The 24513-nt window shown below is 35.3% G+C and overlaps 1 protein-coding gene across 3 annotated transcripts in view; it reads right to left on the reverse strand.

The window, feature by feature from the left end:
* Window positions 1-24513, reverse strand: part of Rps6ka5 (ribosomal protein S6 kinase, 90kDa, polypeptide 5) — a 173630-nt gene that overhangs the window by 95595 nt on the left and 53522 nt on the right. For 2 of the 3 annotated variants that reach the window (XM_005390286.2, XM_013517244.1), the window contains exon 2: window positions 18322-18393. The exons of the other annotated variant lie outside the window; for it this stretch is intronic. In XM_005390286.2, the coding sequence (XP_005390343.1) occupies window positions 18322-18393 (72 nt within the window). The remainder of the gene's footprint in view (window positions 1-18321; window positions 18394-24513) is intronic. 3 annotated transcript variants of the gene reach the window in all.

The following is a 24513-nucleotide window of genomic DNA, read 5'->3' on the forward strand; positions in this document are numbered from 1 at the left end:
CTGACGAAGCTTACAACTCTTCAGTTTTTGCTTTTATACTTGCCATGACTAACACTAAAGCCGACAGTACTTCTGTCACATTTTAACTGTGAGTAAATGTGTATGTCAATAAAATTCAAGAAGTATCTTGCAACATTCCAAACAACAAATATTTCAGACAAGGATCTTACTTAAGGGTAGGCTGCATAACTAAACACAATTGCCTCCAAACAGCCTTATTTTTGAAGCACTCACAAGGCTGCTTATCAGACTGCCCAGGCAGAGAGAAACACATTCATTATTGGCCAGACCTTGAAGAAAAGATCTCACCTAGTTAAGCTGGTTTACAGCTTGAAGGTGGTTTACATGGAAAAAGTGAAGTAGTTCCGTTAAAGAGAGCCATCCACTCAGAACTGCCTACCTGATTTTTACTTTTAAGAAAGGCCACCGAAACTGGAATTGATGGTGCTATTATTTTCTTTCCATATGCATCTAGATGACTGCTTCAAAATGCAAACAACTCCTGACTTTTGCTCTTTATGTGAGTGCTGATGTTAAAGTCATTCTACTTTGAAAATATCTTTTGGAAATTGCAAAGCTACTGATGGTGAAAATTCCTTTGGTTAAAAAAAAAAAAAAAGGTAACAGGACTTCCTGCTTGAATGGAACCCCTAAGACAGATGCTTGGCAGCACATCTGGAATTGCGGCTTAGGTGAAGAGGTCAGCTTCATGCCTTAGCATGAGTCTTATTTTTGTACCAACATGCCATGGCATCAAATGCTCTCCTAGTAACCTTCACAGAAGTCTTGTCTTGCTGTGAATCTTATTAATTTCATCAGAGCCCAGGCCTTTTTAAGATAACCTGTCCAGATTAAAAGAAGACATGAAGTTCACTAGTTTTCTCAGGATTAGTCTTGCAGAGCTTGACTGACCTTGAGGTAGGAGTATTCCTTACTTTGAGATTGAAGGAAAGTACATTTTAAGAACAAATGATAGGAAGAATTACTTCCTTACTTAGCTTAGTAGACATCTGTGACCAAATAAATGAGATGTATCTTTCAACTCAAGGCCCTACAGACAAGATACCATGTTGCATACTGCCAAAAGCCCGTATGCTCTTTTAGCCAAGCAGCTATTTCAGAAGAGATAATTATTTAAGAAAACTATATAAATTTCCCCAAACACTGCAGATATCTTACGGTTACTCCTGTTCAAACTGAAGTGTGGTTTTATAATTCTATTAAACCTGATGCAGACAGCACACTGTTGATAAATCATGTTAATAATGACTTCAGTGGCTTGGTATGAACCGAAGTGTCATGAAAACATGTTTGGTTTCTTAGAATAGGTCACTTCTCAACTTCTCAGCTTGCTTTTCCAAATGTGGGATTCTTACTCTACTTGCCACTATTATCATTAACAAAGTTTTAGTGGTTGTTGCCATAAAAAGGAAAAGTTAAAATTTACGTTTTAAACGAGACACGTTGCCACATCATCAAAAAACACTGCACAATTTAAACTTCTTTTTAATGCCAAGCAAAAACTGCCTTGCGTTGTAATTTACTTGGGGCATAACTAAACTTATTTTTTCATTTTATTTGTAAAATTTAAATTTATTAAATTGTCAGGAACTAGCCTTTAATTCTTTCATTAAAGTGGTAATGAGGTCACCAGGCATTGTGGCGCACGCCTGTAATCCCAGCACTCCGGAGGCTGAGGCAGGAGGATCCTTGTGAGTTCGAGACCAGCCCAGGCTACAAAGTGAGCTCAAGGCCAGCCTGAACTGCATAGCAACAACCTGTCTCAAAAAGACAAAAAATAAATAAATAAATAAATAAAATGGTAATGAGGTCAAATTGTTTAAAAAAAGTGCACATTATCTGTAAAAGCAACAAATTTAGAATGCAATAGAATTAAATTCACATAAAACTTTGTAAGTATATATGTTTACATGCATTATTCTGGAGTAAGAAGTCATAAACCACCAAATTAAGAAGCGCTGTTCAGAAGGCCTCTGATTTACATACTTCCTCAGATGCGGTGTGCTCACTGGGATCTGAATAGCACAATCACCTTGGGACTACTGTGTGCTGTCACTCGAACTCTTATTAATGCTACTTAAAAGTACACACATCATTTTTATTGCTTGCTAGCCATGACACACTCTGGATTCTCATCAAACTGATGACATAAATTACTGTTCTTAAGCTGCTGCTTTTAAGAAAAAAACAGCAGAAATTCTCCTAAGTGACTTCTACTTAGCCAGCTCCGAAGACCAATACTCCCCTTTCCCTCCGTAAACACCTCAGCGGCACCCTGACCCCCTGTGAGTAGTTCCCTCTCAGGTCTGTACCAGTCTCTGTTACCTTGCCAGGTCTATGCTTCTTGTGTAAGTTATTCTCATTATATAATTAAGCCATTGAAATGCGAAAGAAATGAGAAAATGGGGCTGAATGCTTTGAAAGGATTAGATAAAAGCAAGACATTTAAAATAAAAGGAACTGCTGAAAAATTAGGTATGGGTGAAATAACTATAAAAAGTTAGGGAAAAAATTATGAGAATCTAAAAGGATTTTGTACTCAGATGATTTCACATGTGTCTAGTTCTCACTCTTTAAAGAATCTGAAACTGTTCATTTTAGTGGGTGTATTACACGTGTGGTTTATGCAAAATAAAAATGCTTATGAACCTATTAGCAAAGTCATGTCTATATCTGAGGATTAGAACGAATAAGTATTTGTACATGTTAAATGAAAAAAGTTCTAAAATATGTATCTATCCATTTGTAATGATTCTGACTTGAATCAACATCCTTTAATTAACTACAAGTACCAACTGTGTCATATAAGTTTCTACTAACTCAAGAATCATATCATCATTGCTGATGTTCAACCTCTTACCCTTCTAGGTCATTACTACTGCATCTTGTTAAAGAGTGCTGCGCTATCAATCTTTCTGGTTATGCCTCCCTGCTTCCTTTCACTCCAAGTCTGATAACCATGTCTTTTGTGATCATCTAATTTGATAAAAATATAACCCTTCTGCTTGAAAACACTTGAACATTGCTCTTATTGATAAAGAGCATCCTTAACCTAACTTCAAGTTTCTAAAATATCTGACTCCTATTTGTCTCTCTGTTTTCCCAAGGTCTCATTACTAACTCCTTCAGATCTCAGTTCAAGCATTCTTTTCTGACTTCCCACACTAAGCCAGTCTTCCTATTTCAGGCTCTCATATCCCTATGCATTTCTCTATCATAGAAATGATCAGAAATGTAATTTCATATTTTTTGTGTTATTGCTTCATTGTCTAACTTCTCTACTACAAACTTCACACAGACTACGTCTGATTTTACTCACTTTGGATCATTAGCAAGTAACTCTAGAGGTGGTACATTGTAGAAATTCAAATAATGTTGAATGCATGAAAAAAATGAATAAACAAGCAAATAAACAAGAGAAAAGAGCTACAAGTAGAGTGCTGCCAAATACCCTCCTCTCAGTTCCTAATGTTGACCTGTTAGAGCTGGGACTTTAAGAAAAGGATCTAGCATTTCAGACGCATAATATAGAGGCTCTTTCCCTGTTAAGAAGGAGCAATGGATTGTATGAAGTAACCTCTTTTAACATTAAGTCTGAGTCCTGGCTACACTGTCTTGTGAAAGTGAACTTAGGAAACTTAACTGCTACCATTTTAGAACAGAAAAACATCTTAACATAGTGACAACTATAAATGGTCACTATTTTGTAATCTGCCACAACTATGAAAGAACTAATTACAAAGTCTGGCCACATCCTTTTCTCATTAATTTAACTTAAGGAAAGATGTCCACCTTCCCACACATGATATGTCCTGGGCACTGACTCCCAACTCTGACAATCAATCCACCTGCTCACGCCCACACTCTTCCCCTGAAGAACCTCATTCATCCTAGGAATGGAACTGAAATGGTTGTCAGAAACAGAACTCAACAAAAATATACTCTTGAAACTCTAAATTTCACTTGTTATGCCCTTAGAAATTGGCAGCCTCATTGAGTGGCTTCATGCCAGCAACCATGGCTTGGTAAGAAACACTAGTGTAACACATATATCAATGTCCCAATAAAACCACCATCATTGAAAAGGATTCTTAAAGAAGTAGCTTCATTTCAGTGTTACTGCAGCACAATCTGCACATACACACACAAAAAATTCAGAGTGCAATGGTAAAACTGACCCATAATTTTGTGGTTCTAAAGATTCATGTGAAACATCTGATTAAATCTCATGTTAAAAAGATTCCTTATTGTCTATCCCGGTAAACTCTTTAAAATCTATGCTAAGATAGGTCAACAAAGCACCTCATTTGGACCACAGCAGTTAATTAGGTTGTACATAGAAAGACTTCAGTAAATTGAGACTTAATCTTCTTGAGTATCACTTTTTAGAGACTACATAAAAAGTGTATATTTTCAAGAATATCTGTTTCTGTTGTCAAAGGTGCTATTTTCATGTTATTATTTAATTCTCATGATATAGGAGTCTTTTGATAATAACTTCAGTGCTTGTTAAAAGTCTCTGTATATTAGTGTTTTTTCCACTGTGGGCTACAACCTATTAGCAGATGATGATTTCAACTTAGTTGGCCCCATAAGCATTTTAAAAACTAAAATAGAATCAAATATAGTAAAAGTATTTCATAAAATTTGTTTTATCTTTCTATACATATGCAGATATGTGTACATATAGAAGCTCACTTAAAAAAAAGCCCTTGAGCACTCTAATACAAGACTGCATGAATTTGAATCTTAGAGATGCTATTTACTATGAGACCTTGGACAAAATATTTAAAATATCTGTGTTTCAATTTCTTTATTGGGGATAATAATAATATCTACATCATAAGGATTGGGGATTAAATAGGCTAATATAGGCATCTAGAATAGGGCCTACCACACAACAAATATTATACAAATATTAATGAAAAAATATACAGGCATATTTATATCCATACACATAATGTATACACATATATTAAATTACAATACAAAAACATACCTATTTCTTGCTATGGGTAATAGTAAAAAATGCTTGAAAGTCACAATTCTAAATGAATTTATGTAGCCTCCTTCATTAAAAAAAAAAAGCAATAACAATTACATAGGCCAAAGAATTTTCTTTTGCCTAATGTCTTAATAATCTCATAGTCACTCACCTCTGATGTCTGTAAGACCTATTTCAGTTTCCTTTAATCTAGCTTTTGCTCTGTTTTCCTTTATTTATTTATTTATTCTTTTCTTTATGTCTCTTTTTGTTTCTAATTTTTTGCTATCTTTGAAAACTTTCTAAATCTCCTTTTCAAAATATGGTAACTTCAAAACACATTAAAATAAGTAGTTCCTCAACTATTTTTATTTTCAACCTTCTTACAAGGTAAGTGTTTTCTAGGGGCTATTACTACCCATGAGAAAATGTACTGATTTGTATTTCTGATTCTACCAGATAGCTGTTGTTGACTATTAAAATGGGTAAGCAAGTGAGTCAAACGGTCATGGTTAATTTAAAAACTAAAACTGAATTAAATCTAGAACAATGGCACTGTGGGGGGGGGGTTTAACCCAGGGCCTTCCACATTCTAAGAACTCTCCCAAAGAGCTACATTCCCAACCTTTTTTATTTTTAATTTTACTTTGTGACAGGATCTTACTAAGTTGCCCAGGGTTAACCTCAAACTTGTGATCTTCCTGCCTCATCTTCCCAAGTAGCTGAGATTTACAGACATGTGCCACTATACTGGCAGTAACAGCATTTTATATAAATGTCCATACCTAAAACAAATGGACTACCTCAGCCCCTTTCAGAAAAAATTAGTTTGAAAGTTCGTATTTTTATTGTATTTCTTTTCTTTACCTTTAGTGTCAGTTTATTTAGCCAAATATGATGTGGGTTCACAATTTTCCCTTCATATTAGAAGACTAATCTATTTTTAGTCCATCTAACTTCTGTTTTACTTATTCAAATACATATTTTTTTGTATTTGAGTATACAATTGTATAAAATATAGTCATGCTTTTATTTCTATGTAGTGTAGTGAATCATTCCAGGTTGGCATATGTGTGTGTGTGTATATATATGTATATATTTCCTGCCATATATATATATTATGCTTATTTATAAGTTATATAAATATATACATATTTATATATAATAAGGTTTTTCCTTCTGAGGAGGGTATAGGCTCAGCCTACTATTGATGATCAAAGAAAAAGCTCCAAAGCTCATAGGGGTGATTCAGTTTTACTTATTTAGCAATACAGGGGATCCAACCCAGGCGTGTTCTACCATTCAGCTATATCCCCAACTCTTTTTATTTCTGTGAGACAGGATTTCACTAAATTGCCTATGCTGGTCTTTTTTTTTTTTTACAGTTCCCATGCTGGTCTTGAACTTGTGATGATCCTGTTTCAGCCTCCCAGAGTGCTGGGATTACAGGTATGTGACACCATGCCAGCTCTAGTCTCATTTTTTGAAACACAGACAATTTGGTTTTTATAATTTTTAAGTCCTTACAATAATGACTAATTTTTTGTGTTTTTGTTTGTTTGTTTGTTTTTCTTCCAGTACTAGGAATCGAACTCACAACCTTGCACTTGCTAGGCAGGTGCTGTGCTGCTGAGCTAAATCCGCAGCCCCAATAATGACTAATTTTAGAAAGTTACAATTAAGTAGTGTAAAATTCATTTTTATTTTAAATGTGTTGAAATTTTGCTATAATATCTTGTTTCATAAATATGAACTTTATAGTATTTGAAATTTAAGGTGCAGTTAAGGTATCTGTTACTATCAAGAATCAATTAAAACTCACTGCTTCTATTTGATAAACATGTAATTCATAGGCTGTTCCTTATCCCTGGTCCTAAATGACCTGAAAATCAAATAGAACTAACTGAAAAGGAGAAAAGTTGCAACGAAACCATGTCCTACTGTGAGGTCTAAAACTGTAGATAACTATCCATGGATTTAATAACCAGGTCTTACTATCAGAAAAATACAGGAAAAACAAGCAATAAGGAAAGACTACAAAGCATACTTATAAACCATTTTCTGTTTATATCTTAACCATCAAGCTATTTGGCTAGCTAAATAGTTATGTCTTAACTGCGGTGGTTAATGATCCTCTGTAGGGGACACTGATGGTGCTCTGCCAGCTCCCCTATGCATATTCTAGCTGCTATGTGTGCTAATGGCCCGTAACTGCCTCGTCTCTGGAGACCGGCCTCAGGTTCTGTCTTTCTTGGGAGGTTATATGCCACCATTCTCTACCTTGCCTCCACTCAAGCAGCCTCCAAGCCAATGACTAACACAGGTGCAAAAAGCCTGCTTCCTTACTCTTGACCAACAATGCCCATGAGTTCCGGCTAAAGGTCAACCCCAGCTTATACTCTATGCTTGCCTAGGGTCTTCTATCTGTCACACCTCCTTCACTCTTGTTCTCTTGCAGAGGTCCTACAATATTTCACATGCACCCAAATCCCCGCCCTGGGCTCTCTTCTAGCTAACACGATATCAATAATAAATACTGTATTTATACTAGGAAGACAATGACAATCAACACCATCATATAAAATCATCTTTTATGACATAAAACACCACAAACATTTAATCTCTAGGATTTACATAAACATTGTAGATATTTACATACTGAAGCATAAGGCATAGTGGGTATACACAGATGCAAAATTACAATTTTTTTTAATAACAAATTTTTGAATGACAAGTTTGACAATTTAATGAGCATATGCTTTTTTTGTTTGTTTTGTTTTTCTTCTGGTACCAGGAATCGAACTCATGACCTTTCGCTTGCCAGGCAGGCACTGCGCTGCTGAGCTGTCCCCAGCCCCAAGCATATGCTTTTATAAGCACTATTTTAATAGGGATACTTTCCAAACACTTAAAAGAATAAAAAGACAAATGATGACTAAGTCACACTATTTAAAACAGTCTTTTACATGACTCAATCTAAGTTTCTTTGCCCTTCTATCATGTCACCAAAAAGTAGCGGTGGCTTTAGATTACCTAGTGCAATTTCTAGCACCCTCTAGTGGCAAATTACCCGAGAGAAAGACAAGTGTATCTTTTTTAATAAATGAAATGTGTTTCTGAAAAGTGTAGTGTGAGAAAGAATTAAAAAGGGGTGGAGGTTGGAGTGTGGCTCAGTGGGATAGCACCTGCCTAACATGCATGAGACTGTGGGTTCAATCTCCAGCACAACAGCAACAACATCAAACTATCCTGACAGGGAGATTTCTCAGAGTCGGGGAAGAATAAGTGAAAAAATATCACAGACTACATGACAAGGATGGCACTTAAGGCTGGAGTAAATAGCCCAAAGGCAGACTATTGGATAAAGCAGAATTTCTACAGAAAAACTTAAAAAACCTGTTGCTGATTAGCTAAAAAAAGAAATCTACATTATATATATATATATAAAAAAGGGACTTCTTAAGAAGCCAAGAGAGGAAGAGATGATCACTGCTTATTAGATACCACCACATGCAAAGTACTCTGGATATTTACAGTTTGCCAGGCACTCAATCCAAAGTCTTACAAACCCAGAAATAATTCTAATTAAATGAAGCAGATCTGGTTTTAATTGCATGTTTATACACAAGATATCTGTTTTAGAAAAAGATATTCACTACTCTACCCTCAGTACCCAGAACACTGCCTACCTCTTAATCAATACATGGGAACAAGTGAATACCAGACGCAATGGGAATGGACTGAAAAGTTTTAAAAAGAAAAGCAACTGATCAAATTTACACTTTAGAAAGATCACTCTGGAGCAGCATGGATAAAAGATTAGAAAGGACCAGCCTGAAACCAGAAAGACCTCTGATGGTTGCAGTTCCTGACTGCTGTATCCGTTTTAGGCTTGCTGTGTTTTCACTCTGGAATGTCCCGCCAAAGCCTCAGGTGCTCAGAGGAGGGGCTTTGGAAAAGTGACTGGCTCATGCAGGTGCTGTGCTAACCTGTGGACTGATCCATTGGCGAGCTCCCGGCTGAGTGCATTGTTAGAAGGCAGAGCCTGGTCAAAGGACAAGGGTCATGGGGCGGGGTGACCTGGAAGGGTGCATCTCCCTTCCTAGCCCCGCCCCCAGATTCCTGGCTGCCTTGGGATGCGCAACCATTCTCCACCCAGGCCCTTCCACCATGCTGTTTCTGCCTTGGAGCCAGTAGACCACGGGCTGAAAATGTGAGCCACAACACACCGTCGTGGTTATTGGGTATAGTGTCTCAGTGATGAGGAAAGTGACTAAGATATGCTTTACAGCCAGTGTTAGTGAAGACATGATACTTAATTCTGCATCAAGCTAATCTGAGAGCTTACTAACTAATGCACTATATTAGCTTTGTAGAAGTTGGACTCTTTTCCATTCAGTTTCCAAAATAATGGCTAAACATTTAATATTTACTAGGTAACAGGCAAGCTAAACATTAGTCCTTTCACATGTATTTTAGTAAGACTTCATCTGTTCAGAACATAAATGGTTAAATAGTTAAGAAAGAATAAGAAAATGTCTTTTCATTTGCCCTATTACTTTTAGGTTAACATACAAATGAATTTCTTATAATCCTACTAAAATTTCAATTATCAATATTTCATTTACAAGATTTTTCACAAGTTTTTATTAGAAGTATCACTTCCATTGAAATTATACCCAAAGATGCTAATAAAGTGACTATACGAAATAACTAATAACTTCTCCTAAAGAGTAAACTCTAAATAATTTTGTTTATCCAATCTAAGTTACAAATTTACTATGGAGCTACCTGTTCAATAAATAACTACAACAGATGGTTATCTAGCAATTAAGATTTTTTGTCTATTACCTCACTAATCTTAGAAAAACATTGAGAAATAGGCATTACCAAATTATACCGAAAGACCCAGACTCACAGAATTCATGTGATTTTCTCGAAGAACTCAAATGGATAGTGACACTATCAGGATTTAAACCTGGGTCTTCTAACTCATCCTCCATTCCCATGTACTCCACAACTAAGAGGGCACCAAAATTGGAAGAGTAAACCAGCTCAGGTGCACCTTCCTCAGGTATATGGCACTTTTTTTTTTAATAGTAAGACAAGATCGTATCAGCTCACCAACATACATGATCATATATGATGAATAAATAAAATTCAGAGAATCATAATCTTTTAGGTGAGATCTGCAAGCTCCATTTCATTACCAGAATTACTAGTAGTGCACACAACAGATAGGTATAAAAACTTTCTTCTCTTAAAAGTCACAAGCTACATAATAATGTGTTAGTCAATGATGGACCACATATATGACAGTGGTCCTGTGAAATGATAAAGAAGCTTAAAATTTTGTATTTAACTAGTGTATTTTTACAGTGCCTTTTCTATGTATAGACAACCCAAATAGCACTGTATTATAATGGTCTACACTGTTTAGCACAGCAATATGCTGTGTAGGTTTGTAGCCTTGGAGCAGTGGTCTACACCATATAGCAGCCCAGGAGTGGAGTACTCTACTCCACTCTTTTACACACCATCCAGGTGTGTATAAATGCATCCTGGTATTTACACAATATCAGAATTGCCTAATGACACATTTCTTAGAATATAACCCTGCTTTTAAGCAACATGACTGCACCTGGATAGATATCTCAAAGAAAGCAAAATAGTTACAAGGAAGGCAACAGAAAAGATAAAAAAAGAAATAAAATGGGTTCATTATTCCCACAAATAATCCAAAATTTAATCATAAAAGAAAACAACTCCAAATGATAAATCAAAGACATTTCCTGGACTTTGGAGTTATCAATCTGAAAAACAATATTAGGTACAAGAACAAAAATTATGTATTTGTTAGATTATTATACCACTTCCTGTGCTGGTCACTTGTCTGGTAAGGCAACAGGGCTGGAAGAACATTCAGGGATGATCTTAAAAGCTTACACTCCACAAGAATCTATTGCATGGGAAGGAAAATTCAGAAAACAACTCGGGGCTCAGTTCTCCATGAAGGGCTCTCAGTGCAACAATTAAGAAAATAAAGCAATCTGGGCAGAATTCGGACGGCTGGAAAATAGGAGGAACAGTCCAGATGGGGGAATAAGATAAGCAAGGCAGCAGAGGGGAGAAGTACACATAATTGTAAGGGAGTAAGAGAAAATAAATTGGACCAGAAAGAAGGTGGCTCTCAGGGGAGCTGAGGACAAAAAGACAAGGGAAACTAACAGGCAGGCAAGAACTTGGACTTTGGGCTAGGGATATAGCTCAGTGGCACAGTGCCTGCCTGGCAAGTACAAGGTCATGAGTTCAATTCCTGGTACCAAAAAAAAAGAAAGAATTTGGACCTGGAAAAGAGGGACCATAAATTCTTAAATGTGAGAATTATATAATAATGTTATACTTTATTCTAACAAGACTGTATGTTATTTATAATATTATAGTATAAAATGAAACAGAGCGGCAAAGAGCAGACTAGGTAAGAAACCCCTTACAACAACCCATACCTTACACAGAATGAGTGATGTCACTGGGAAAAGAATAGCAAAGATAAATCCAAATGGATTTTAATGGAAAAATTAAAGGATTTCTTAGGATAAAAATTTACTTCCAAGTTTCCAGCCGAGGAAAGTGATCAATAGATTGATGATAAATTAATAGAAACAAGACAATTGAAAGAAAAACCAAATGGTTACTCTGAATAAAAAATTTTTATTATAGGTATTTAATTATGAACTACAAAAGATCTTTTACATTCAAATATTTCACAAAGTCTTCAAGATATCTGATGAGCAGTTTTTCTGCTTCAGAATATATAAGAATTAACTCATCAAAAGAGTTTTAATTTCACTTCCAAAGAGAACCTTGCATGACACATAAAGATATCTTATAAATAAGGCCCTTTTATTATTCCAAGTATTGCTGAAAAAATATCTTAAAAAGGTAATGAAACGGAAAGATTAGTGGTTAAATTTTTGAATAAAAATTGAGATATTATTTCATAATAAAAGTTCCCACCTACTCCATTTAGTCATCAAAACTGCGATTTTAAATTCAGAAATATCTACAATGACATTTCTTAGTTATTTCAACTCATAATAAGAGCCGTACACTGTTAACTGACAAGAAGGAAAAGCAGCATCCAAGGCTAACAATAGACCCATTATAGCACAGTGAATGAGCAGAAATGGAGATGCAGAAGTAAAACATTACAGCTGAACCGTTTCCTCCTTTAGAAGAACTGTCCTAGAGGCCTGCGATCAGAAAACCCAGAGGAAAGAGAGAATTGGTCAAAGTTTTACATATGTCAAAAGAAAACACACACACGTTTGATTTTTTTTTTAAGATCTGATATTAGAAATCTGATATATGTGAAAATGCATCTAATTTTCCTTCCTCTTACCACCCTCACGTTTTTGGAATCAAGCTCATAGTAGCCTTGTAAAACAAGTTAGAGGAAATAAACTTTTTTCTTGTCTCTGAGCTTTTGGAAGAACAGAATTATAACTGCCTTGATGTTTGCAGAACTCATTCTCGAAACTGAACTGCGTGGTTTCCTAGTGCAAAGACCTACTGACCAATTTCTTGAACAGCTGTAGTACCATGCAGGTTTTCCATTTCTTCTTCTATAACTTTGGTAATTTACACATATCAAGTTTCACACGCATGTTAAAATTTATACCTCAGAACATTAATTCCCATCACCTTCCAAATTACATGCTATTTTGTCCCGTTTTAGTTTTGTTAACTCCACAAATTAGAGATTATGACTATGGTTTCATATAGTACTGCTTACATTTTGTTTATTCATCAACCCTTTTTGTATGTCAAAAACAATCCTGGAACCATTTTTCTTCTCCCTAAAAGTACATCATTTAGAAAAGTTTTCTAGTGAGGAGCTACTGATGAAAAATATACTCAGCTCCCATAGGTCTAAAAATGTCTATTTTTCTTTCACTTCTATAAACTAATTTTGCTGGGTATATAATTCTACAATGAAAAATATTTTCTCTGGACATTTTGCAGATATTATTCCACTATCCTACAGTTTCCACAGTTGCTGCTGAAAAGTGAAAAGTTGTAATTGTTGTTAATCTAACCATTGTCCCTTTATAAATAAATATTATCTTTCTAGCTGTTCTTTGCATATTTTTGTCTTTTGTGTTCATCAGTTTTTCTCTGCTGTATCTACATAAGAATTTCTTTTTATTTATCTGCTTGAGATTTGCTGTAGTTACTGAGAATTCATGTTTAATCTTAATAAAGGTTCAGCTATTATCTCTTTGGATAGTGTCTCTTCTTTTCATTAGCACCTTCTAGAACTCAGATTAGACACATCTGTATCTTCTCTATTATCTATGTCTTATATTTTCCTCAAATCTACCTTCTAATTCACTAATTTCCTCTTCATCTGCTAGGGAACCATCCATTGTGTGTATAATTTGAATTATTTTTTCACATATAGTTAGTAATGGTTCTTTAAGTGGTATTATGGTGATCTAGGTAGTAAGTATATCCTTTTTTTTTTAATGTGCCTTACTGCTGCTTTTTAGCATGTTTTTTTCTTAAGGCTCATTGAAGGATATAAAGTTTCAGTGAGATTGGATGAATAAATTTTAAGTCTACTGTACTGCACTGTACTTCAAGACTTTTTCAAAAACAGATTTTTAACATCCTCACCAAAAAAAGTTAAGTCAGTGAGACAATGAGTATGTTAACTGGGTGGAGTGAATCTTTACACAGTTAGCATACAATGCAAAACATTACATTATAGCTGAAAAATATACACAATTGTTCATCAATTAAAAATAAGTTAATTAAAAAATGGCAAGTTAATAACCGGGGATGTAGTTCAGTGGCAGAGTGCTTATCTAGTGTGGGTAAGGTCCCAGCACCACAAAAAATTAATAAAAATAAGTAAATATATAAGCATTTGTATCATATTTCACATCCAGTAAGTCCAATAGTCTCTTTGGATCTAATTCAGCTTTGTTTCCATTTCACCCATAATGCCTTGATTCTTGGATTTTTAATTGTAAGGTCATACCTGTAAAACTCTTCGGTAGTTCTTTAAGACCTGGGTAAGAGTTTATTCCTTCAAAGAGAATTTATATTTACTTTTGCTACACACCTGAGAACATGCAGAATGAAATAAGCTAAATTCACACTTGTTTGGGTCTTTCTTTCTTTCTTTTTCTTTCCATATACAGGTACATTCAAATTCAAGCTTCAAACATGCATACATGATGCTTGGCTCATGGCTGTAATTGTTCAGCGAAGGCTTTCATTTCTGTTTCCTTCACCCGGAGTTGATGCTGAGCCACAGAAGTTTCCTTGTCATCTCCTTTGCAGACAAGATTTTTTTTCTTCATTTAGTCTTTAACGAATACTAACTGTCTTTACCTCTTAGGAGCCTTACGTGCTGTCTCTCACATCAAGAGGAAAGTGTCAAATCCAAAGAACTAGTTCAGGGGCTGGGGATTTAGCTCAGCGGCACAGTGCCTGCCTGGCAAGTGTTAAGTCGTGAGTTTGATTCCTGGTACAGGGGGAGGGAATAAAAAAAAGAACTACTTCACAACTAACTGCTGGATTTCTCAAGTATAATTTCTGCCTTCTACTTATTTACTTCTCTAGATTCCCACTCCCACTTTCTTTTTTTGACTCTAAGGATTTTTCCTTATTCTTGCCAGGTGACCTACACTGACCATCAGTATTCAGACTTTCAAAGCTTTAAAACATAACAGTATCTTCTAAAATCAAGAGTTTAATAAGGGAAGAGGTTTTTCCAACATATCTAAACTGTCCTCTAATCAGGAGAGGGGAAAACTACCTTTTTATTTCCAGTTCTGTATTAGAAAATACTGCCATACATAAAATTTAAAAAGTGAGGAACAGAATTAGTTTCATGATTTTGTTTTGTGCTAAAAAATTCAATGAAGCACCAGCAAAATGGCCAGGTAGGTATAAACCAGGCATGGCTGAGACAAAGTCTGCAAGGCATCTCTCAGTATAAACAAGTTTGCCGTGAGAAGGACTCCTTGGTCATAGTTTGGACAGCTAGGCATTAGGCTGTCCATCAGGAAATATACTGTTAAAGGCACCCTGTAAATACCCAAGTCCAACTTCCCTTCATTTCCTGTGGGAAAATTACTAGCTGCTTTGTACTGGAACTCAAATTTACCTGGAAGGCTCTCAAAACACCAAGACACTATAAACTCATCAGGCAGTACAGATTATAACTTAAATTTATGCATATAACATTTTTTATCACAGATTTCATACTGTATCACAAACTTTAAACCAAATCTATAGAAAAAAGAAAGATAAAAAGACCATTCTCATATCAAGGATTACTTAATACTGGAATAATTTGTTTTTTAAAAAAGAAAGACTCTATACAACCTTGCATTCAAAATATTTAAATGTATGCATGACTTCTTGTAAAACATCTGAAAATGGAAAACAAGTGAGCTAGCCTGAACAATTTAATCACTTAAGCAGGACAACAGGAAGCACTAAAGTATTTTATTCTTATAAATTAACCTTAGCCATTTTATATCCAGTAGTATGGCTATAATTAAAAAGTTAGACAAGTGTTGAGAAGAATGTGGTGAAATCACAATGCTTACATAATGCTGGTAGAACTGTAACATGGTACAACTACTCTGGAAACAGGCTGGCAGTTCCTCAACAAGGTAAACACCAGGCTACCATCTGCACCAGTCATTCACTTCTAGGGGATATATCCAAGAGAAAGGAAAGCATATAGCCATACAAAACACTGCACACGAATGTTTACAGCAGCATTTGTTCACAACAGCTAAAAAGTGGAAACAGCTCTGATGACAGATAAGCAAAACGTGGCATACTCATACCATAAGGTATTCAGCCATAAAAGCAATGACTTTTCTAAAAAATAAATAACTTTATACAACCTTACATTCAAAATATTTAAAAGTGCACATGACTTTTTGTAAAACACTTGAAAATGGAAAATGATGCACTCACACTTGCTACAATATGTATGAACCTAGGTAACACTATATGTTATGTGAAGAAGCCAGTCACCAAGAACATGTATTGTACGATGTAACACCAGAACAGGCAAAGATACAGATACAGAAAGTAGTTTAGTGTTTGAGTTAGGCTGAGGAGTGGTAAGCTTGGGAAGTGACAAGGAATGGGTTCAAAGATTTTCTTCTGAGGAAAAAAGAATTTTAAAAATGATTGTGATGATCACTGCACAACTCTTTGAATATACTAAAACCAATGAACTGCTTACTTTAAATGGGTGAGCAGTATGGTATGTAAATTATAATTCATATAATAGCTAATAATGTTACCAAAGAAAGCCATGCAAATAAAACATATTCTGTGGATACAATACAAATTGTCCTGAAACCTGTTGCTGTCTTAAACACTATTTTCAAGAGAACTGAGTCACCACAGGTCTGTAGTCCTCTTGCCCCTTGGAGAAAATAGTATCTTCAAAACAGGAGACAAAAGTAGGGATAAAGGACTAGTTTTTTCAGTTTGAAAGCATTTTTTTCTTAGAGGCAAGGAAACGTAGCATTAATTTTGCTTTTTTAAAAATATTATCCTTAAAATCAAAGCCAGGGCTGGTGGCATATGCCTATAATTCCAGCATCCTGGGAGCCTGAGGCAGGATGAACACAAGTTTAAGATGGACCTGGACAATTTGGTGAGACCTTGTTCCAAAATTAAAAGGGGCTGGGGTGTGGCTCAATGTTATGGCCCTGGGTTCAAACCCTAGTACTGCAAACAAAACAAGATCCAAAGGTGTAAAACAGACACTAAACTTTCAGACAATAAAACAATAGTTGAGCAATTATAGGGCTTACTCACTGGTAGCTTTCACGTTGGCTCCATACAATACTAAACTACTCAGGGAGGTCTATACAGACCTAGTACAGCAAGGTCCTAGGTATGAAAACTCATTCTAAAGGATCTAAAGACAATGTATACACGTGTACTTAAATACACGCACATGAGGCTAAGGCAGTGGCTGGGATTGCTGGTAGAAGCCCAAGAGAAAGGATTTTTCTCCTGCTGGAAGCTTTGGCATTTTAGAAGGTACGGGCAGACACCTTTCAAAGGACAGCTATAATCCACTGTTAGAGCTTAGGAAATTTAGAAAGTATGGACATCCTTGAGGGTGTGAAACAAAACTTTAGTGGGGAATAAAGGGTCTGTACTCTAAGCCCTCCCTCCCCTTCTGGGGAAAAAGCCCCAGCTGGCTGAGGATGGAAGAAGAGTTAAGAGCCTCCTCTCCCATTCATCTGAAGGAGTGGGAAGAGCCAGCTCTTACAGCGGCGGTGCTTGCAGAGCCATGCATTCCAGGGGCAGAGCTGAAGGGAAAGGCACATTCCTGACCAGACCAGCCACATTACTGGCAAAATGAAAACATACAGGGCCTCGATCATGAATTAAGAATTCCAGAACAGTGACAGCAGAGCACTGTACCACATACAGAGCTCTTTTAAGTGTGGGGATCTCTACAACTGTACAGGTCAGATGCCCACGAGGCCAGTTCTGACTTCTGAGCAGAGGAGCAGAGGCGGACAGTTTCTGGAAGACACAGGCAAGTGTGTAGCAGAAAATGAAGATCACCTAAAACCCCACCACCCAGAGACCGATACTGTTACCACCTGGTATATATTCCAGGGATTTTTCCACATACATAATACATGTACACGTTTATTCGTATAATTGTCCATATCATGAAAATGGTATTTTGTACATTCTCTTTCATGGTCTTTTTGAAAGTCTTATTATAACTTTTCAGAGACCCTTCCAAAGTATTAAAAAAATATAGATAATTTCAACCCTATTATATAGATGATTGAACTTACAGATCCATATTCCATTGAACCAAACCCCTAGTGTTGGGTTTCTGAACAGCTCTGAGCTTTTCATTATTAAAAATGATGGACATTCAATATCAATAATATTGAGTGAGGACTGAATAAATCAATCAATATAAAGCACTTCACAGAGTACTTGATATATAATAAACTTGGTATATAACAAACTCTACAAATGTTAGTAATTTTTAAAAATATTGTATCCTATATAAATGTTGATCTAATTTACATTCCCAAGATAAGAAAGATTATTTATTTATTCTATTTTTATATTCTTTGACAGTCTCTATTGAATTCCTCATGCTTCTAAGATTTTTCAATGCCTTCTGTACTGGGGATATCAATTCTTTGTCACAGGAAATACTTTTTTCTTCTTACAAAAAAAAAAAAAAAAGAAAGAAAGAAAGAAAGAAAAGAAAATTTAAAACTCACCTCCAGTTCCTAGAACCTTCAAGAGCTCAAAATTTTCAATTCCCACCTTCTCTGTATGTCCTGTTAAATTAGCTAAAAAAAAAGAAAAAAAAAATAAAGAAGAGAGAAATAATTTAGTGGCTCAGCAGTAGGAGGGGGCCCATAGAGATTTCTGAGATACCAGCAAAGTTCTATTTCTTAAACCTGGAATCCCTTTATAATAACTTATCAAGCAGTATAGCTATGTTTTGTGCAATTCTATGTTTTAAATAACCATGAAACTTTTTAAAGAATTTAGTAACTAGAATCATCTGTACCAAAGGTTAACAAAGTATTAACAGAATGTCTATTACAATACAACCTAAAAATAAAAATTATAATACATGGACAATAAAACTGGGCAGATTTAGGAGATGTATTTATTTACTCAGCAAATATTTACTGAGTGTCTAAATGACACCTCTGGGTTCTAGGTTAGGTTGTTCTAGTTCCATTTCTGCCACTAAAGCCACGGGCAGTTGGTATGTGTTAGTTAACTGCATGCTCTGTATCTTTCCAGAACGAAAGCCCTGGCCTCACTGAATTCTAAGATCCTACTAGCTGTAAACATCTAGGACTATATTTAAAAATACAAACTGGAAAATGTATTCTGACCTAAATTCAATCAAAATATCTTGAGCATTTCCCACAGTATATACCACTGAATTCTGTTCCTATCTTAAGAGATGTTCGTTAATACTTGTTATGGCTTGGGGAAAGTCTGGGTAGTAGAGTGCGCTGGGCAAATAAATTTGACAATGGTTGGCTTTTTTTTTATTTTAAAGAGAAAAGAAAAAAAAATAACAAAATAACAACAAATGAAGACACAAACAAAATAATAAAAAAATACAGGATTTGAAAACAGGATGATAGGAATTAACAGTGGTTGTTATATTACATATTGCTATCTTCAACTAAGTTGCTCAGATTACCAGATGTAAGAATGCAAGATAGATCAAACAAAGACAATAACAAGTAATAAAAAAAATTTGAAATGATACACAGCTTCATTAAACAAGATACCAGGAAAAAAATGGTTGGCTTTTAAACACTCTACTGCTGAACCTCACAGATTTATGGGTCTTCAAGACTGAGATACTGTGCTCAACTTATTTCACCACAAAATTACTTTTTACTGAAATACAAATATTATGTGAAATAGTATTCTGTAGAAGTGGTGAAGAAAATCTTGATCCAGATCCTAGTTCTAGCACTTAAAGCTGTGTGACCTTGAACAAATTATGTCTCTCAGTTCCCAATAATGTACAATGGGAATCAAAAAAGCCTAACCCAAAGCACATTAATGCCTATAATTTACTTTGAAAAACATTACAGAATAGAAAAAATAAATTGATGGGTGAATAGAAGTATGAGCAGATGTCATAAACAAATATAACAAAATGTTAATTGCGGAGTACAGATAGTGAGTATAAGGGTGTTCAACATTCAGTTCTTTCAAATTCTTTGTATATTCACAAATGTCTGTAATAAAATGACAGAAATAGAAGATCTACCTCATACCTCATCTACCTTAAGAAAGTTATACAGTGTTTGCTGTGTGCAATAAGCAGTAATATATCTTTATAAATACATTAATACTTGGACACTACAACTTTAAGAAAATTAGACTGAACCAAGAACTTCCAGAATTAATTTTCAGGAAGGAAGTAATTTCAGAGTCTTTTCAAAGCTTAGTTAAATTCTACAAATTTAGAATTTGTAATTTAACATTTTACAAACTTAAACTAAATAAAAATTTTAGTTAAAAATTAAAAATTAAAAATATAATTATTTTAATTAAAATTTAAAATTGCAATAAAATATATAATTACCCTTTTAACTACTGTTAAGTGCACAGAAGGGTTAACTACGCACACACTATTGTGCAACAGGACTATTTTATCTTGCAAAACAAACTATATCCACTGAACAGAAACCCCCTTTTTGCCCCTTCCCATAGTCCTCGAGACCACCACTCTGCCTTTGAAGAGTTTAACCAGTAATGCATAATTTCATAGGGGTAGCAAATCAATGTATAATGGCCAGCAGAGTTCACATTGATAGAAGTATGGATCTAAAATGAATACCAAAAACATAGGTGGTATTTTAAGCACACAACAGCATATCTTCCTCTAGTATGTTGAGCAGAATGCAGTGTATTAAAAGCCCAAAAGAGACAAAGATTTTTTTTGGTACTGGGAATCAAACTCAGGACCTTGTGGAGACAAACATTTTTAAAATAATGATTGGACTTTCTTATAATTGAGTGTTAAAGGCTGTTATTATTTTTAAAATCTTAAGACATAATTGAGGCAAATGCTACAAATAACTAGTTCTCCCCATCAAGACTCATCTTTTATTTACTAAGGAATGTAAAGGCTCAGATTTCCAAAGCTTTATACATACACTGTATCTCCCCCATATCTCTACTCGCTGCTAGACTGGAAAGATAAGGAACTACCTTCGTTATACAGCCTATGTTCACTAACCACAGAATTTCTTTCACAGGAAATTAAAAGAGATTACAAATTAATTAACTTTTTTCTACAAAATATACCACCTGGAAAACCCTGGTTATTCACAAAGATCTTTTGGATGATCTGTGAAGGGCTGTTTTTGTTCAGAATCTACTACCTCTATTATTTTGTTTCTGATATGAACTAAGACTTTGCCTGCTATGGGAGCCCAAGGCTTCTGCAACCTCCTATCCCACAAAAAAGAACTGACGGACTCCAGATGAAGGGCACTGATTCTTTCTGTACTGGTGTATTAGCTAAAGAAAGGAAGGTGGCTCTCGTATCTTCAAGGTTTATTCTCTTTAACGTCTTGTCTCACTGCCTTAATAGCTGAGAATGTCATTTATCATTATTTTTTCCTTTCTTTTTTTGAGACAGGCTCTCATTCTGTAGCCCAGCTTCAATCCTCCTGCCTCAGCTTCTCTAGTCCTGCCATGCTCCATGCTCGTCTCATTTACTTTTGTATTGATTTTCAATCAAAACTGTCCTCAGGTGGCTAGTGAGGTAAGGCAGAGCCTGACGTTAGTTCTTCCCTCTCCCCGACCTCAGGTCCCAGGTCCTAGGACAACTAAAAAAGGTCAGACTTCAAAGAAGATTACCCCTGAGCTTATTTTTTAAAAAACAAACTCTTTTCTACCTTAAGATTATCCTTAGTTTATCTTTCCTGGCCTTTTCTTGCCTAAGAGGAGGGAAATTCCACTGAACAAGCTTACATGGTATCTGCTTAGGGCAAAGGGACCTTTGCTCATAACAAGCAGGTCCCCCAGGTCCAGCCCAGTGCACTGAGAACAGGGATTCGGTTGGGGGTACAAGATCAAAGATTATGCTTGTCCTAATGTACTCTCTTATCTTTTTTCTTCACTGTCTTAATCTCATTTTGGGACCAGGTAGTTGTGACTCAGGGTGAGATACAGAGACCTTAATTCTAGCAACAGTCCTCAAAACTGTTATCTGGGATTGTCAGATAACCTTCCTTTGGTTAATGTATTTTTATCCTTAAAATATGAAAGACATTAACTTTTTTATTTAGTAAAATTATTATTTGACTGGTAATGTTATAAAAGTATTATTATTCTCTATTTAACCCTGACCCTATTTTACTTTTACTTTTGCTTTGGAATTGCTAAGAAATAGAAGCAAAGAGTTTATAGATCAATTATTTTGCTTAAAGGGAAAGTTAACTAAGACATATGAGCATCAAAAATCTACAGCTGAGCTGGGCACGGTGGCACAAGTCTGTAGTCCCAGCACTTGGGAGGCTGAGGTAGGAGGATCATTGCTAGTTCCAGACGAGGCTGGGCTACAAAATGAGCTCAAGGACAGCCTGAACTGCATAACGAGACCCTGTCTCAAAAAGACCAAAAAAAAATATATAGCTAATCTAGTTCCATATTTTACTGAGATATAATTTGCATATAATAAAATTCATTCATTTGAAAAGTTTGACGCATTTTAGTACTGTAATTATGTATCATCATGAAACCTCTTTCATAATCAAGATTTAAAACAGTTTCATCACTCTAAAAAATTTCTTGGGGCTGGGGGTTTAGCTCAGTGGCACAGCGCCTGCCTGGCACGCACAAGGTTGTGAGTTCAATTCCCGGTACTAGAAAAAAAAAAAAAAAAAAAACTTAAAAATTTCTGGATGTCTTTTTAAAAGCAAAATATTTAAAATTTTGATGGTTCATTTTATAAAATTTTTGGATCCTGTCTAAGAAATCCATGCCATGCCTATGTCACAAAGATATCTTATTTTTCCTTTGGAAGTTTCATAGTTGTAGCTTCTACATTTAAGCCTATGATCTATTATGAGTTAACTTTCTTGCACAATGTGAGGTGTCAAGATTCATTTTTTTCTCAGATTGCCAGTTGTTCCAGTAACACTTATAGAAGAAAAAAAACCTATATCTTTTCATCATTAAACAATGTTGGCCCCTTTGTCAAAAATTAACTAGCCATTTAAGTGTGGTCTATTTCAGGACTCTGCTCTAACCAGGTTTTCAACTGCTAACCAAAGGGATGGGTGCTGCCAGGATTTTCACTGTAGTGTTTTATCAGTTAATATTTATTTAAATGCTAGGAGATCTGTCTGGGTTACATAGCAAGTTTGACTACCTGAGCTACACAGTGAGACCTTTCCCCAAGAAAAACAAAAAGGGGAAAGGGAAGAGGAGGGGGAAGAAGAGGAGGAGAGTGGGGGGTTGACTTCTGCATTGCCCACATATTTTCCATATTTGATTATCTTTCCTTTCTAGGGATCCGAAGTTTCAACTGTTATCACTTCCTCTAATGTTGAAGAACATCCTTTGACACTCCTTGTACAGGTGATAAATTGAGTTTTATCTGGAAAAAAAACTTTTATTTTTAGCTTCATTAAAGATTTTCAATTGAGATACAACTCATATAAAATTCACCCTTGTAAAGTATAGAATTCAGTGTTTTTTAGTATATTCTCAAGGTTGTGCTATCATCACCTCTACTCCTATAACGACCTTTGTTATTATAGGACATTTTTCTCTGATAGAGAACTGTGGATTGACTGTTTGTTTTTTTTTTTTTCCTTTTCTTCTAGCATTTAAAATGTTATTCAACTCTCTTTTGGCCTCCACGGGTTCTAGGTATGTCAGTTATTAAATGGATTCTTGTAAAATATATTTGTTCTTCCTCTGATTCAACATTTGCTCTTTATCTTTGGTTTTGAAAAGTTTTTCCACAATGTGTCTTAATGTATACTTTTTTGGTTAATTCTGTTGTTTATCAACTGAGTATCTTTTATCTATAGATTTCTTTTTTTCATTAAATTTGGAATTATTTTTTCAGTACTATGCTTTGAACCCAGGGGAACTTTGCCACTGATATACATCCCTAGCCCAGCCCTTTCATTTTTTATTTTGAGAAGGGGTTTCACTAAGTTGCCCAGGATGGCCTTAAACTTTCGATTTCCTGTGTCAGCCTCCCAAGTAGCTGAGATTACAGGTTTTTGCCAATGCCAGGAGCTAAATTTAGGCCTTAAGTTCTCAAATACCTTTTCTATCCCATTCTCTTCCTTCTCTCTCTGAGACTCCAATTACACATATGTTGGACAGTCTGACATTACCTAGGAAATCCCTGAGGCTCTGTTCATTTTTTTCTAATGTTTCCTTTCTGGTTTTGACACTAGCTCACTTTTACTGCTTTATCTTTACATTCATTTACTTTTCCTTATGACATTTTTGTTCAACTGTTAAATTCATCTGTGCTATTTTAAGTATTATGCTTTTCATTCCTAAAATTTCTATTTGGGGGAGAGGAAGAAGAGTTGGTGGGAATACAGAGGAAAGGGACAAAAAAAGAATTAAAATGTGTTATGCACATGTATAAGCTTCCTATAATGAATGTGATCATTATGTACTGGAAACATGTACTAATAAAAAAATAAAACTTCCATCTGGTTTTCTCATTGTTTTTATGTACTGGGTAAGTTTTTCTATTTTTTTCCTATTTTGAAAGCATGTTATTTAATTTTATTGAAGGTATTATAATAGAATCTTTAAAATTCTTCTCTGGTATTTCCAGTATCTCATCCCCCTTAAGGTAGGTCTCATTTTATTTTTCTTTACTCCTGGTATATGTTCCATTTTCTTGGTTCTTCATATGTAGGATAATTTTGAATTATGTC

The sequence above is a fragment of the Chinchilla lanigera genome, unplaced genomic scaffold, assembly GCF_000276665.1.
Source record: "Chinchilla lanigera isolate Chin_1 unplaced genomic scaffold, ChiLan1.0 scaffold00037, whole genome shotgun sequence".
Taxonomy (NCBI): Eukaryota; Metazoa; Chordata; class Mammalia; order Rodentia; family Chinchillidae; genus Chinchilla; species Chinchilla lanigera.